At 44.6% G+C, this 16,345-nt stretch overlaps 1 protein-coding gene across 1 annotated transcript in view; it reads left to right on the forward strand.

The window, feature by feature from the left end:
- The window catches only part of DNAH9 (dynein axonemal heavy chain 9), a gene marked incomplete at both ends in the record, with an annotated part of 297,882 nt that overhangs the window by 148,836 nt on the left and 132,701 nt on the right, over positions 1-16,345 (forward strand). The window contains 3 exons of the mRNA XM_082861738.1: positions 3,079-3,252; positions 3,731-3,938; positions 15,578-15,743. Coding sequence (XP_082717864.1) covers positions 3,079-3,252; positions 3,731-3,938; positions 15,578-15,743 — 548 coding nt within the window. The remainder of the gene's footprint in view (positions 1-3,078; positions 3,253-3,730; positions 3,939-15,577; positions 15,744-16,345) is intronic.

Raw genomic sequence — 16,345 nt, forward strand, 5'->3', positions numbered from 1 at the left:
GACAGCTGAGAATTTCATGCAGTCTGTGCTGCGGCCCTTGGAGCTTCTCCATGGACTGCTTCTTTCCCAGCTCCACATTCCCCCTTTGAGGCAAGGAGCCAATGCATCCACCAGGATGGACGAGAGCCTCGATGAATGCGCAGAGATCCGGAGCGCAGAGGTTGTGGCTTTCCCTCATATGCAGTCCCTGACCTTTCGCCTGCTGAAATGTCAGACAGCAACCACCGCTGGGCTTCTCTCTCACGCTGGTGCTGAGCAGGCAGTGGGGTATCAGGATAAAGGCTCTTGGTCAATTTTTCTATCTCCGTGTAGAAAAATTTAAATCCACTCAATTCTTTTTAAAAGCCCGGGAGAAAGCCTCCCTCCAGGCGCCGCGGGCTCTGGAGCACATGGAGCTGTTGGCGGCTGTGCTGGCACGTGAGGAGAGAACACGGGAGAAAGCTTTTAGCAGCAGGGACTGTCCAAGCCCCCCACACAGCCTGCATTCAAGCCCAACACAAGATAGTGCTGTAAATCAAAAAGTATGAAGTCGGCCAAAATATTTGCATCAGGAACACCAATGGTGCTTATGTTTAAAAAGCTGTTATTAAAGCGAAGCAGAATATAATACAAAATACAGCCCATACTTGGGTAGAAGTTCTAATAAAAAAGGGAGGGGTGGATCCCGGCTAAATACTTTGCAGCAATCCCAGGGAATTATCTCTCAGAAGTAAATGATCTCTCAAGAGAGCACCAGATTGGGCAACTGAGAACCTGGGTTCAACTCCCAATTCTGCCATTTGCTGCCAGAGGTGTAACCTTTGAGCTTTTGTGTTTTCATACATAAAATAGGAGTAATTTTCAGTAGCCAGGATGACTTAGAGCATTGTGAAGACCAAATGAGGTGATATTGTGTTCCAAACTCTGCTACGTTGTACCACACTGTGTGCCAGTACAGACTTAGTGCAGGAAAGGGACCAGAGAATTGTCACAACCTTAAGGAGATGGGGTTCAGAAGGGGCCTCTTCATTGAGGTCATTGCTGACGAGTCACTCAAAGAGTCAAACTGAGAAAAGGCCATGGGATGACTCAGCAGAGGTGACCTTGTCTTTCCAGTGTCCAATTACAGTAGACGGTGAGGTCAAGCACCAGATTGCAGGAAGCCAGACAGTGTTGGTGTAGCCCAGCTAATGGCTTGGCTGAGAAACTGACGGGGTAGCTCAAGATGGAACTGGGAGTGAGGAAAGAAGGTGCACCCAACCTCCTTCTTTCTAGAGATGGTCTTTGTCTTGGATTCTCCATATAAACTTAAAAGATGGTTTTCATTAGGAAGTTAAAAGGTCTTCAAGAATTTTATCCAAAGGTAGACAGCTAATATGTTTTCATGAGTAAATATTGTCAGCCAGAAAACAATTGGTGTCAGGTAATACATATATGTTAAGCTTTGTTTTTTCATTTAGTTTTCATTTAGTTTTCATTGGGAATGGTTTTCAATAGCACTCTTAGTTCTGCCGTGGTGTTTTGGGGAGGGAAGCGCTCTTTTCCATAGTGTAATTCCATTAAGAGATTATCTAAAAGTTAGTCTTTTTAATTCATAGGAAGATTTTACTATCTGAGAGTACTCAAATTAAGGGTATAAACTTCCCACACCTTCCTGTTATGACAGATAAAAGCACAGAAAGGACAACCCTTGAAGTCATGTAATGTTGGTCATTTTAATTTTTTGTACCTATTTTAAATTCTGTTAGTATATTTACTTCATTGTAAATATTTTTTAGGGTACCTTTGTATTTTGCTTTGACCTTGGTTCTGTGATTTGGATGTCAACAACTTCCCCCAAAAGCACCAGAATGTTAAATTCTAATGTCATGATCCCAGTCTGGGTTATTCACCTTCAATCCTGCTTTCAGTTTCTATGTGCACAGCAGTATTTTTAATAAAGAATTACACAGAGCAAAAAAAAAAGAATTTTATCCATGAGTCAAAAATGGAGATTTTTTTCCTAAGGCTTCTGATTGCAGAGAACAAATATTGAGAAGATAGTGTCCTCTTAATCTGAATTCAGATCAGAATAAGAACAGCAAACAAATCTGTCATTAAGGCCTATTTCCATTCTCTTTTTAAGGCAAAAGAATTCAATCCTATTTACCTAATAGACAGTGAAATGAGTGCCATTTCTTCCAAGTCCAGATTCATTGCCATGCGCCCAGCTCCGTGGTCTGTCCTCCTCCCCAGGAACATTTCCTAAAATGCCCAATCTGGACCTCTTCCCTTTTTAGGATTTTTCTTATGTCTGTGTGCTCAAAGAGTGGGTTTGCTCCCCTACAGTTGCCAGTAGCAGCGGGTATGTTTGGGATGTTTTTTTGTGTGTTGTGTTTCAGTTTGGACTCACTGGCTTGAGTACACGGGTGCACAGCCCCATCCTTAGGGGCTCATGATCTAACATGTATGCATATATAGTGCTACCTATTCCTTCCGTCAGAAAGACCTGTATACCTTTGTCTCTGCTTCTCCTAGATTTTTAGAATTTTAGCTCTTGAAAGAAATTTAGAAATACCCTTTCCTAGAATCAGATGAGAAAACGGAGGCATGGAAAGATGTGATTTGTCAGTGGTTATGTGCACGACTCCCCAGCTGAGGCTCTTCTCACCGCACCATCCTGTGCGCCCACGTGTCAGCAGCCACCATTTTATTCCTTCCATCCCTGACTGCTGTCCTGGACATTGCTCAGAGCCTTGGGAGTCTAGGGGGACTGGGGTGGATCTGTCTCTTCAGGAGATCTTGGCTGCACTTGCCCATCTTGGGGCCATAGGCTCCTACTCTCCTCTGTGTTCTTACACCTCCCTCCCTCACCCTCCACCTGCCAGTGCTCTGAGATGCATAATGCCAGGGCGACCCAGCCACCTGGTCAAGCAGGGGCACATGTACATGCTCAAGGGAAGCCCCTGCTTAGCTGGGCCTTGTCGGGGTCGATCCTCGGGGGGATAAGCAGGAGCCCTCTTTGCTCCCGGTCCTGAGCTTCTGCCCGATGCAGGGCAGCCTCTCCAGGCTTCTTGTGCTCTGCAGAGCCTTGACTCCTGACCTGCTTTGTTTTGGCAGCTCGTGGACGACCGGGCAGAGTTCAGCAAATGGTGGCTGACCGAGTTCAAAACAGTCAAGTTTCCCTCCCAAGGAACCATCTTTGACTATTACATAGACCCAGAGACCAAGAAATTCGAGGCTTGGTCCAAGCTCATCCCCCAGTTTGAATTTGACCCTGAGATGCCTTTGCAGGTGAGTGTGGCTGAGTGACCAAGGACGTGCAGTGTCCCCAGGATCTGCAGTGGCTCTAGCGGCAGCCCCTTATGGATGTCTGAAAGGTTTAACCTCACTAGGAATTAGTCATCCCCAGCTACTTGTCTTTTCAGAGGAAATTATAGGTGCAATGAAGTCACAAGATCTCCCAAAGCCTAGGTAACTTAATTACCAGACCCCCACATCCTTGGAGGAGAAGAAGGACGGCCAGCGCAGAAGATTCTAAAAGAGAGGCCACAGGGAGGCAGACAGCGCTGGCAGAGGGGGAAGGGCCTGCTCTCTACCCAGAGCATGAGTTAGTAGGAGGGTCTCACTGGGTATTAGGGGGGCCCTCCTCCCCGGGGTAGTGAGCTCCCCGACCCCAGAGGAATTCCCTCCCCTGAAATGCTCCGGAACACTCTGCCAGCATCTGTTTCTCCCACGAGCCCCCGGCACACTCATCCTGTTCCCACTCCAGGCCTGCTTGGTGCACACGAGCGAGACCATCCGAGTGTGCTACTTCCTGGAGCGGCTCCTGGCTCGGCGGCGGCCGGTCATGCTGGTAGGGACCGCGGGCACCGGCAAGTCGGTGCTGGTGGGAGCGAGGCTGGCCAGCCTGGACACCGAGGAATACCTGGTGAAAAACGTGCCGTTCAACTACTACACCACGTCGGCGATGCTGCAGGGTCAGTGTTACGGAATACATCAATAAATCGTGTGAATCGGTCCCGCTGCTCACTGCTCACAAAATCAATTACATACTTGCAAATGGTGTCAACAGAAGAAAAAGGTGCCTTTAATCAGAATGCTGGCAATCTGAGGAGATGGTGGCCTCAGCGTCCTCCAAAAACCATCTCCCAAGAGTCTGCTCAGCCGTGAAACTTTTTAGAGAGACAGAAGTCATCTCAGTTAATCACTGAGATGGGGGTCAGAGTCCCCGCCATGCCCCACCGCGTGCAGGCTTGTCGGTGCCTTGTGATCTTCCTCTAGGTGTTATCTGTTCACACAGTGTGGTCACACAGTTTACTTGCGAGATGACTGAAGGGGAAGCCAGGGAAGAGATCTGGTCATCTGTTAATTACTTATTCTCCATTTCTACTTCTTTGATCTAAGGGAAGAACTGAGGGGTTAGGCAAGGCATTGTATGATTAAAAGATTTGAAAGCTGTTCTTGGGTCACAGGTGAGCAGAGCATGTGGGCGCCTGGTTTAAAAGTTAGTTGCAATCGATTTGCTCAAGTGACAGGAAAAGGGGCTTCTTGCTGAGAGCGGTTTCCTGCAAGGAGCTGCTTACATAAGGGGCCCGGGGGGCGTGGAGGAGGGGGTGGGGTGTCTGAGTGTCCACTCCTTCTACGGGAGCTGGAGCTGGAGCGGAAGTTAGGCACCTCCCAGGCTTGACTCCCAGCGGCAGCACTGTTCCTTCCCCTCCCACTCCCCTTCTCTCCTCTCCCCTCCCTTCTGTGTCCCACTTTCCAGCACCTTAGCAAGGTCCCCTTTCCCATCCTTTCTCCCTAAGTGCCTCCCTGGCCTGCTAAATTCCCCCGGGGCGGGATTTCAACACAGTACAGGTCAGCACCTTGATGACAAAGAAAACAGAAAACCCATTGGAAGATTTCCATGGGCTTGTAGACTTCTGGCAGTGGATGTTCCTCTAGAGATCATTTTATTCACCCCTCATACCTCATAGATGGGGAAACCGAGGCTCAGGAAAAAGTATGTAGTTGCCCAAGGTCACCATCAAGTGGCAAGGCTGGTGTGGCACACCCAGTTTGCTGGCCACATGGAGCGTGCATTTCACTGGGAGTTTACACGTTGGGCTCCCGAGGGGACATGGGTCCTCAGGGTGTGGCTTCAGGGTCCAGGGCTCACTGCATAAGATGTTTCCCCCTCGCCACCCACTTTCTCCTTGACCTTCACCTACTGTCAGTTCTCCTTTTATATAGAAACACTCATCACATTAACCCTAGAAACAGCCTCCTTTTGAAGAAGTGCCCAAGCCAACCTCCCAACAAAAGGAAGGGAGTGACAGGGCTGGGGAGGAGCCCTGCTCTCACCCCTCACAGTGTAACAGCCTTGCCCCACTCTCTGTCCCTCCGCCCGGGCTTTCCCACGTGAGACCACGTGCATCCCCACCCCTCGAATGCACAGTCCACTAAAAACGAGGAGCTCGGCCTATGGGCTGTTTGCAGATTGGAAAGTTATAAGCCAAGCTTATACCTGAAAGTGAACCTGGTCTGGTCCTTCTGTGGCCCCTGCTCAGTGTGAACCACAGAGAGTCAACGCGTGGTGCTGCCAGCACTGTGCTTTCCCCAGTTCCCATGTGAGACAACAGCTCACTCCCCACCTTCTTTCTGCACCACTTTGCCAGCCCTTCCAGGGTTGGGATCCAGCCAGCTCCTCATGCTAGTGGGGGCTGCACTGTCTCTACCTCTCACAGCAGGTTAGCGCCTGAAGCTTGTGGATGGAAGTTAAGGTCATCCCTCATCCCCCCCTCAGCGACAGGGAGACTTCACCTCTTTGTCAAATCAGCCTCTGGGCTTCATCCCCTGCTGGGCTGGTAAGTTTCACACCTTCGGTCCCAATCTAGCAATTGACTGTCATTCCCGCCTAGATAACAAGACAAACTGAAGTGATGGAGACTTGTATTAGAACAAGTAGTTTGTCAGTGATGTGAGCATCTTCTGTTTGAGAAAGAACACTCCGATTTTCTTCTGCTCTTCACAATGTGAGCAGTTATAGACACGATACACTTTTAAATTTAATTGTTTTCTTAAGTCTACACAATCAGCGAAACAAATCAAGCCCTGGTCTGTGTGTTTACCAGTTTCTGACGTGTAATTACTCCCACCATGACCAATTTCAGGCGACCCCCACCATGTCCGTGAACATGGAGTTGGGAAGAGAAACACAGCAGAGCACCATGCATCCTATTTCTGCTCTGCAGATTCAGTAGGTGGACATAACCTCAAGAGCACAGATAATGGTAAAATGTAGTCACATAATTTTCACATGATGAGTTTTGAATATTCATTACCTTAGTTTTTAATATAATTTACTTACTTGTAAGTTTATCTAATTTATGTTTTTAAATAATGGCTGTGTTGAACCACCGGCTTACTAAGTTCCCTGTTTTTTTGTTTTTTTTTTTAGATGTTGGGGGTAGGAGTTTTATTAATTAATTTATTTTTTTTCGGTGTTGGGTCTTCGTTTCTGTGCGAGGGCTTTCTCTAGTTGTGGCAAGCGGGGACCCCTCTTTATCGCGGTGCACGGGCCTCTCGCTATCACAGCCTCTCTTGTTGCGGAGCACAGGCTCCGGACGCGCAGGCTCAGTAGTTGTGGCTCACGGGCCCAGTTGCTCCACGGCATGTGGGATCCTCCCAGACCAGCTCGAACCCGTGTCCCCTGCATTAGTAGGCAGATTCTCAACCACTGTGCCACCAGGGAAGCCCCTTAAGTTCCCTGTTTTAACAGTCAGCTCTCAAGAGGCAACTCCAGCAAACCACTAACTTCATCTTGACTCCATGACACCTCAGCCACCATCAAGCCACACAATGTCATAACCTGGCACTGTCATGGCCTGGCACCGTCACGTTCACACCCGGCGGCGGTCATAAGCAGACTTCACATGCCTGGCTGGTTCACATCCTAACACTGTTTTGCTACTGAACATATCTACCTCTACACTTACTTGCAAGCCTTGAGTCCAGTGACTGATCAGATTATCAGGTCTGCCCACTCTTACTACTACTATAACTACACTGATAATAGTAATAATAATAACTGATATTATCAAACATTCACCAGGGATGTGTCAGGCGCTAACCTGAGATTAGACTTTTACACGTTTTTAAATGATTTAATCTTGTACAACCTTGGAAAGTATTTGTATAACCCCCATGTTATAGATGAGAAAACCAAGGCACAGAGAAGTTAAATAAGCTACTTGAGGCTACACAGCAAGTGTGGTGGACCAGGGTTTGAACCCAGACAGTCCGACTTCAGATCCAGTGCTCTTAACCATTAGGCTATACTACCTCCCTGATAAGAAACACTTTGGAAACTGAAATAAATATTTGATAATATTACTCTTATTATTAGTGGTACTATTTGAGTCATCTAGAGAAATTGTTTTCTAGAGTCCTGTTATAATGATTTTATAATGTAAAAAAATACTTTAACCAGAGAGTGAAAATTCATAACCAAGGAAAAGGAGAGGAGTGTCCTACTCCTGACTCTGAAAAATACTGGGTTCCCTTGCTTGGAACCTCCCATCCATTACTTTAGTCACAGGCCAAACAAGTTTTCTTATCTGGCTTCTTAGCTGAAAACATTTTAGAAGCAACAAAATGGCAGGGAAAAGGGTGCTACCAACAATTAGAAAAGTGGGAGCAAAGAGCCTGGTGTCCAACAGGAAATAGAAAACATAAAAAGGAGGTGCAGGAACCCAAAGGGTAGCTGCTCTGGCATCAGAAAGGTGGCAAACTGTCCCACCCACGTCAGGAGCCCATCACTCTTTTGAAGCCCAACATTTTCATTGCTGTTTGTACTTAAGACCCTTGGAATTAAGAGAAGATTCAATGTGATGTGGTGTAGTCTGCTTTAAAGGCCAGATAGTATACCCAGACAGATGTGCAAAAGGTGTGTTTATAATGTGTCTGTAATGTAAAAGATGGGAAATAGCCTAATTATCCACATGATGGAATGCTAAGCATTGTTACAAAGAATGAGGAAAGTCTGTATGAATTGAGTTGGAACCATTTCCATGCTCTTTATTGAGTGAGAAAAGCAAGATACAGAACAGTGTATATAGTATGCTCCAAAGTATATCTTGTTTAAAAAGAGATAGATAAAAATTTGCATATATATATACATACACACACACACACACACACACACACACACACACACACACACACACACACACACAGAGTCATACATCTGTGCTTGTATGTACTAAGAATATCTCCAGGAGGACACACAAGAAACAGCAGTTGCCCCTGGCAAGGGGAACTGGATGCTAAGAGTGGGATGGAGAATGACTTAAACTTTTAAAAATTATGAAATATTTCAAGCGTGCAGAAAAGTACAGAATATAGTGTAACAGATGCCCATGTACCCACAACCCAGATTTCACAGATGTTAACATTTTGTCATTTTGCTATGGATCTTAGCATTTTAAGTACAGCCAACATACCACCCCCATCCCTTCCTCTGTCTTGCCCCTCATTAACCGGACTAGGACCACTAGAGTTGATGTGCATTACTCCAAATTTACGCTTTTGATACATATATGTACCCATAAAATACACCATGTTGTTGTGTGTATTTAAATTTTAAATATGTATCATACTGTAACTTCTTTGGTAACTTGCTTTTTTCATCACTGTCTGTTTTAATGCATGCAGAACGTTTTCATTGGTTTTTCACTGCTGCATAGAATTCCCTTGTGTGAATAAACCACAGCTCTTTTATCCATTTTCCTACTAAAAGGCAGGATAATTTTTTAACATTTTCCTTTTTTTTTTTTTTTTTTGCGGTATGCGGGCCTCTCACTGTTGTGGCCTCTCCTGTTGCAGAGCACAGGCTCCGGACGCACAGGCCCAGCGACCATGGCTCACGGGCCCAGCCGCTCCTGCATTAGCAGGCGGACTCTCAACCACTGCGCCACCAGGGAAGCCCCAACATTTTCCTTTTTAAAAAACATTTTTTGAGTTATAATTGACATGCAATACATGGCACACATTAAAGTATACAATCTGATACATTTTGAAATATTTACCCATCATGAAACCATCACTACAATCGAAATAATGAATACATCCATCACCTCCGTGAGTCCCTCACCTCCCTTAGTAATCCCTCCCTCCCTCCCAACCCCCCCCCACCCTGTCCTGTGCCTAAGGCAACCACTGGTCTGTTTCTGTCACAATAGGTTAGTTTGCATTTTCCAGAATTTTATACAATGTATAAAATTTTTTACAATTTTATATAATTATACAATGGAATCATCATACAATAGGCCCTCTTTTTTGTCTGGGTCCTTTCACTCAGCATGATTTTGAGATTTATCCATGTTGTTGAGGGTGCAATAGTTCATTCTTTTCATTCCTGAATAGCAAGATAAAATATGTAAAACACTCAAAATGATTCCTAGCATACAATAAGTGCTCAGTAAATGGAAGCTGTTATTCTAACAATATTAAAATCCTTCTCAAATTTAAAGATCTATAAATATTATGCAATAATCTCTAAGCCCCAACTGCCAGGAACACAAAAAGGAACACAAGCAAACCCCTTTTGCTTGAAAAAGGCATTTAACATAAACTATGCTAAAACAAAAATAATGTTTTTGGAAAAAATGTTCCAGCTTTCAAATGGGCAGTAACTTCACCCCAGCATGTCAATTCACTGAGGTCTCCAGGGGGATGTTTTGCAGTTCACTCATCCTGCTAGTCCATTGAATGCCATTTTTCTCAAAATCAGATGTTCTTTTATAGAGAAGACAGCTGCTCGATACTCCCTGCATCTCTCCACTCTTATTGCATCCAGCTCTGGGGTCTCCATTGAGTACTTTTCTAAACTCAGATTCAAAATTCCTTTAAATGCAAATGCGGGTTGTGTTTCAAGGCATTCACATTGCTCACCAGTGCGGATAGCACTTGCTTTATTTGAAGTTTATACTCTGCCAAACCACTGTATTATCAGTAATGCTTTTGACTGCAGGCTGCGAAAAATCTGATGATAGTGACATAAACAGAGATTCTTTTTTCATGCAACAAGAAGTCTTGAGGTAGGCAGTTGCTAATGCTGAATCAATGGTTCAATGATATTGAGGCTATAGTAACTATTAGTCTCTTAGATGGTACCTCAGGGTAGCAGAATGGCTGCTGCTCCAGTCATCACATCTGCATTCCAAATGGAAAAAAAAAAGATAAAGGGAAGAGTTAGTGCCCATGTCAGGAAATGATAGCTCTCCAGGAACCCCACTGACTTATGTGTGTGTGTTACTGTTCAGAACTGTGTCACGTGGCCGCCCCAGCTGGAAAGTGACTAAGGAGAAGGAAGTAGGAAATGGTGTCCATCACGGATCTGATGATCTTTATTTTTACAAGATGAGAAAATGAGGCTTTAGAGGTGTTAAGGGACTTCCCTCAAAGTCACACAGTGAGTTAATAGCCAGGCTGTCTTATTTCACTGAGCTACAGTGTCCATCCACTTTGATAAGACAGTAAGTCATGCATCTAAATTTCCATAATAGAATGCCAACTTTGCTTCCATTCATCTGATATCTGGAGCACATGGACGTCTCCGCCTTTGACAATAAATAAAATAGGGCCTTCACGTGGTCATTGAAACTCTCAGACTTCACTTGATCATTCACCAGCAGCTGCACAAATCACAGATTAATAACACTGACACCTTGGCTGAGAGAGGCAGAGGCTGCTCTAAATGCCACAGACGCAGTTGCACTGCTTTCTTTCCCTTTGCTGAGGTACCATTTAATGATCCACCCTTTGGTGTTGATTGAAAGTTAGGACAATAAAAGATAATTTTCAGGGTTTTTTTTAATATCTCCATGCCCATTTTGCAGCATGATACCCCTTTTGTAAGTTTCCACGATATATGCCTTTTAGAATTGAGTGCCTGAAAAGTTTTTTCATACAAAAGTAGAGATGGGTTTATACCAGTGATCTGGGGTGACATGGTTACTGTAATTAACACAGATTTAGTTCTGAGCTTTCAAGGAGGCAGTTCTTAAAGAACAATGTGACCATTTTTATTTGGTTACAGTAACTATGTCATCCCTGATTACTGGTACAAATAAGTTTCTTCCATATTGTTTTGGAATCCCTTTTTAGCCTTTATTTTAATTGGTCTATTTTATGTCTGTTGAAATAACTTAAACCTTTTCTCATTCATTTTGAAAATATAAGGAATTTTTAAAACTAAAATAATTTGCAATGACCCATAGACAGGACAGTTTAGAAAGGGAAAAGGAGAGGTAAAGAACTGGGTCACAGCATCACTGGGCATATATTTGCAGTGTGAAGCAAGTGAGCCAAAACGATGCTCGTCACTGTCCTGAATTCTGCCATCCAACTGCGATTTGAAGTATTAGTTCAACAAATATGTGAGTGCGTAATTACGCTAATTAGATAGGAGCTTAGGGGTCTGAGTCCTTGTGTAAAACAGATCTCCATCACCTGTTCATTAAAAGTTTAAGGTTGGACAGGACCTTAAAAAAGATCTGATCAAACTTGCGACTTCAAAGGAGCATTGCGTTATCACAGATAGACAACTCTCGCCACTTGCCTGAATATCTTCCAAAAAGGAGATGACACAAAATTAAATCATCAAAGACCACCTAGTGGGCAAAACACTCTACTTGGAATGGGGGGAGGGGGTTTCAAAGTATAAGGAAATTGAAAACAACATGTTTCATACTGTAGGGAAACCATTCCATAAATTTTGGCACCTCCAAATTATAGAACACAATGCAGCAATTAAAAATCGTGTTTTGGGAGGTTAGGTATTATCATATAAAGAGGTTTAAAATATGAGAAATGAAAAAAACATATACAGGCAGAATATACAGTATAATTCCAATTTTGTAAAGGAAAAAAATCTAACAGAGCAAATAGACTAGAATGAAATACACCAAAATATTGAAAGTAATGCTTACTGCTATAGGTGATAGAGTTATGGGCAATTTTCATTTTTATCTTTATGATTTTCTATTCTTTTCAATTTTTATATAATGAATATGTATTATTTTATAATCATACAAAGTATGTTATTTTTTGAAAGAATAAATGAAAAGCCCTTACAATATAACCGAAACATCTTAATGTGAAAAATTGGATAATATGAAAGGAAAATTGTTCAAACACAGATACACAAATCATGTCAGTTCAAAGTAAGACACAGTTAATTATTAATGATCTCTGTCAAAAACATGGTCAGGCAATGAGTTAACTAAACCTGGGATTTCTGAAGGGTGGAAGCCAGGTCGTAGTAAAGTTTAAGAAGTACTTTGCTGTGGTGGTTACATAAGATGCCATAGTCAGACAGACCTGGGTTAGAATCCTGGCTTTGCCCTCAGTAGCTGTATGACCTTGGATAAAGTCCTTTTACTTCCCTAAAGCTCAGTTTTCTCATTTGTTGAAAGAAGTTTTTAAAGGGGATGACAATGCATGCTAGGGATGCTCTGAGGGGTCAGTGATATGGTGCACATCCAGTCCTCCACACAAAGCCAGGTCCCTAGTGATGCTCTGTGAGTGAATGAATGCACGGCTCTGGTGCTCAGAGACTGGAGGAATCGTGGGACTGCAGTGGTCAAGGAAGCCCTGGAGAAGGGTTGGGACATAGTGGTTCACAAGCCCTCTCTTCCCCAGTGATATGAAAGAAGCACTGAAATGAGTATCAACAGCCCTGGGTTCTAATTCCAGCACAGCATTTAGCCTGCCTTAGCCTCTGTTTCCTTAGTTACAAAGAGGGGATGATAAGTCTTTCTTTGTCTATTCATGGAGTTTGTTATCATAATAAAAGTCATTCATTCATTCTTTAATAAATTTTTGAATACCCTCCTTTGTGCTAAATAGTATTCTAGGTGCTGGGGTTATGACAGTGAGCCAAACAGAGAAAGATTCCTGGCCTTGTGGAGTTTATAATGTGGAGGAAGGGAGATAAATAAACAAGATGAATAAGAAAGACATAGAGGATATTAAGTGGTAGTAAGTGTTATGGAGAAAAATGAAGCAGGGGCAGGGAATAGGAGGTGGGGTTTTAATTTGGGCTTGAGTGCCAGGAAAGGGCTTGCTGAGAAGATGGCATTTGAGTAAATAAACGCACAATGGGAGTGAGGGAGCAAACTTCTGGCATTTGGGAGAAGAGGACTGCAGACAGGAAGCAGCCAGAGCAAAGGCCCCGAGGCCGTGAGTGACAGTGAGTCAGAAGCAGGACGGCTGGAGCAGAGGGAGTGAAGAGAGGAGCAGTGGCAGAGAAAAACGAGATGCGTGGTTCCCCAAGTAACCAGACTGGCTTTTGCTCCAAGTGAGATGGGACACCACCCGAGGGTTTTAACCAGGGGACTGGCACAGTCTGATTTACATCTTACAAGAATACCCCTGTCTGCTCTCTTGAGAATATAGCGTAAGGATCTAGGGCAAAAGCAGCAAGACCATTTGGGGGGATGTCACAGTCACCAGGTGAGAGCCTCGGACAAGGATGGTAGCAGTGGAGACAGTGAAATGGGGTAACAAACAGGAGCCCACTTTGAAAATGAAGCAGCTCTTCAATGCACAATGGTGGTGAAACGGTGCAGGAGGGATGGTGTGAATCAAAACACGGGGCAGCTGCTGCTCCTCCACGTGGCCACAGGCTGACCGCCCAGCCGTTCCCGATGGAGAAGTGCAGTAAGACGCACAGGTGAGCTCCAGGGCTGGGTACGGCCTTGTGTGCAACAGTGCAGAACCTGGAAAGTTGGTGGGGGGGGTCACATTTCTTGATATGTCTCATTTGTTTAGTGCCTTCAACATCAACATTTTTGCTGAAATGTAAACCCACTTTTGCTCCTCCAGTTCTACCTGGAAGCAAAAGAACTCACTACCATTCCATTCTAGATGGGACTTGGGACAGAGCTCGGCCAGGAAGGGATCCAGCATGTGTGTGCCTTTCCTAGGGAGGCCTCTCTTTCTCTGGAGTACTTGACATCATCCGTTTGAGATAATCCCGTGCATTCCAAGCCCACTTCTTGTTAGCTGATGTGCTTTTCTCCTCAACAATCCTTGAGAAGCGTAAAAAGTGTAATCAACCCAAATTACAGGGTCTGCTTAATTCCAGGAGTTGATTTGAATATCATTGCTTTGGGAGGAGGAGAAACAAGTCTTCCTAAGGAGAGAATTTCCTATTAGAAGGACTGTTCTCAAAGGCATGCCCTTGACAGCCCATTAATTATATTTCATTTTGACAGATCTCATATATAGTTGTTATATCTTAAGCGGGGGAAGAAGGTGTTGGGTGATTAATTGGTTGATAGTGTATGTTAATTGCATGCTAATTTAATTTAAATTTAATTCATATTTGGAACACTTAATTTAGCTCAGGACCAGAAAATTGGAATATTCAAGCTTCTTGAAGGAACTTGTCTTTCTATCTGTCACCTTCATGTGTCTGTTGACACCTCCTCCCTGTTTACAAACTTGTTTTTCAAGAAAAGGAATCAGATGGTTCTTAGAGCCTCCAGCGGTAATAGTATTGGTTCTTGCAATACATAAATATTTAATTGCTTTATTGAAAAAAAATACATGTATCTCCAGCCTATTACTTAAATTTGCTCTAAACAAGTCCTGTCAGGCTGGAAAACCATACTCTTTGATTGCTTCCCTCTGGCTGGGTAATTGAAGAAGCAGCTCCAGGAGAGAGTCTGTACTTGGTTTCCAGAAAGGCACTGAAGATGATCTGATACCTGAAGGCAGAGGGGCGCTGTTCATGATACTGGAAGCTTCTGGGAAATTCTCTGGGGCTCTTGTTTCTGCTTTCCCTCAGGGAACCCCAGCAGGTGAACTCTCTGAGAATACTGTTGACAGAATATCCGGTGTTTCCTCTCTTATAGCCCAGGGGTGGAAGGAGCCTCCTCCCAGCCCTGGGATGGGCTGCTCCCCTGCTGTCTTAGGTAGAGAGGACAGGTCTACTCAGGATCTGGAGATACCCAGGATCTGCAGATTTCCTTGGGGGTAGAGTACTAGGCCTTGGGACTTCTGTTTCTAGTCTACAAACAAAGAAAGTGGACCACAAGTGTGGTAGAAGGGACATGGGCTTTGAAGTTTAACTGGTTTGGATCTGTATCCTGGCTCTACCTTAGAAGAGTTAATTCATTCTTCTGAGTCTCAGTTCTGTCACCTATAAAAGGGGTGATGGTACTAATCTTGTAGCAGTGTTGTAAGGATTCAGTGAGACCATAAATGTCTGTAAAAACCTAACAGAGGGACTTCCCTGGCAGTCCAGTGGTTAAGACACCATGCTTCCAACATAGGGGGCACGGGTTCCTTCCTTGGTCGGGGAACTAAGATCCCGCAGGCTGCACAGTGAGGCCAAACAAAAAACACCCTAACACAGTGTGCAGTCAGATGTTTGAAGCCTGGGCACTGCTGTCACCACTGCTGCCTGGTCATCGGCCTCCTTCCCTCTGGTCCTGTAGAACTGCCTGCTGCTGGGAGCAGCTCTTGTTTGCACGCTACACCATGGCTTGTCCTTGATATTGGACTGTCTTAGTACTGGCATCTGCGCTTTGAACCTCCTTCCCTCACTCATTGGCTCTCTTCTCAGCTGTCCTGGAGAAGCCTCTGGAGAAGAAAGCGGGCAGAAATTATGGCCCCACAGGCAACAAGAAGCTTATCTATTTCATAGATGACATGAACATGCCTGAGGTGGATGCCTACGGGACTGCACAGCCCCACACCATCATCAGGCAGCACCTGGATTACGGCCACTGGTAAGAGCACACATAAAGGGACTCGGCCGGGTGGGGAACAGGTCCAAGGCCAATCACTGTCCTGTTGTTGGAGCTGCAGACCTCAGCTCAGCTCTAGCGCCAGAGGAGAATCACCACAGCAGACTGAGTCCCTCATGGGATTCTGTTTCCTGAGTGCTCTTCCTTCCAACAGGAAATTGAGACCCACCGGAAGAGGTTGGTCAGAGAAGGTACTGAGCTCTCATTTAAAGAAAAATGTCTACTTTTTTCCTCAATATTCATCTCTAAAGCTGCCTTCTTCAAGCTCCCAAAGCAGAATTAACCAGTCCCCCTCCCCCCCGTCCCCCCTCCCACTGTGGTCCTATCGCAGTGAGCAGGGCCTTTGCTGAGAACAGCTAACATTCTTATAGTGCACGTGTGTTTGCGGGTCTTAATAGCCTTTGTCTTTTCAGAGCATCTCACAGGCTCTGATGTTATCTCCTGCAACAGAATAGTTTTTAATGGCAAAAGGTCTAAACTTGCCAGAAAGAAAAAAGCAAGTTAGTGATTTGAGATAACTCTGGCTCATCTTCCTAACTCACACTGAATCTACTGCTGCTGAGAAGGAGCAGGGAGGGCCAAGA

Source organism: Leucopleurus acutus, assembly GCF_964270905.1.
Source record: "Leucopleurus acutus genome assembly, chromosome: 19".
NCBI lineage: Eukaryota > Metazoa > Chordata > Mammalia > Artiodactyla > Delphinidae > Leucopleurus > Leucopleurus acutus.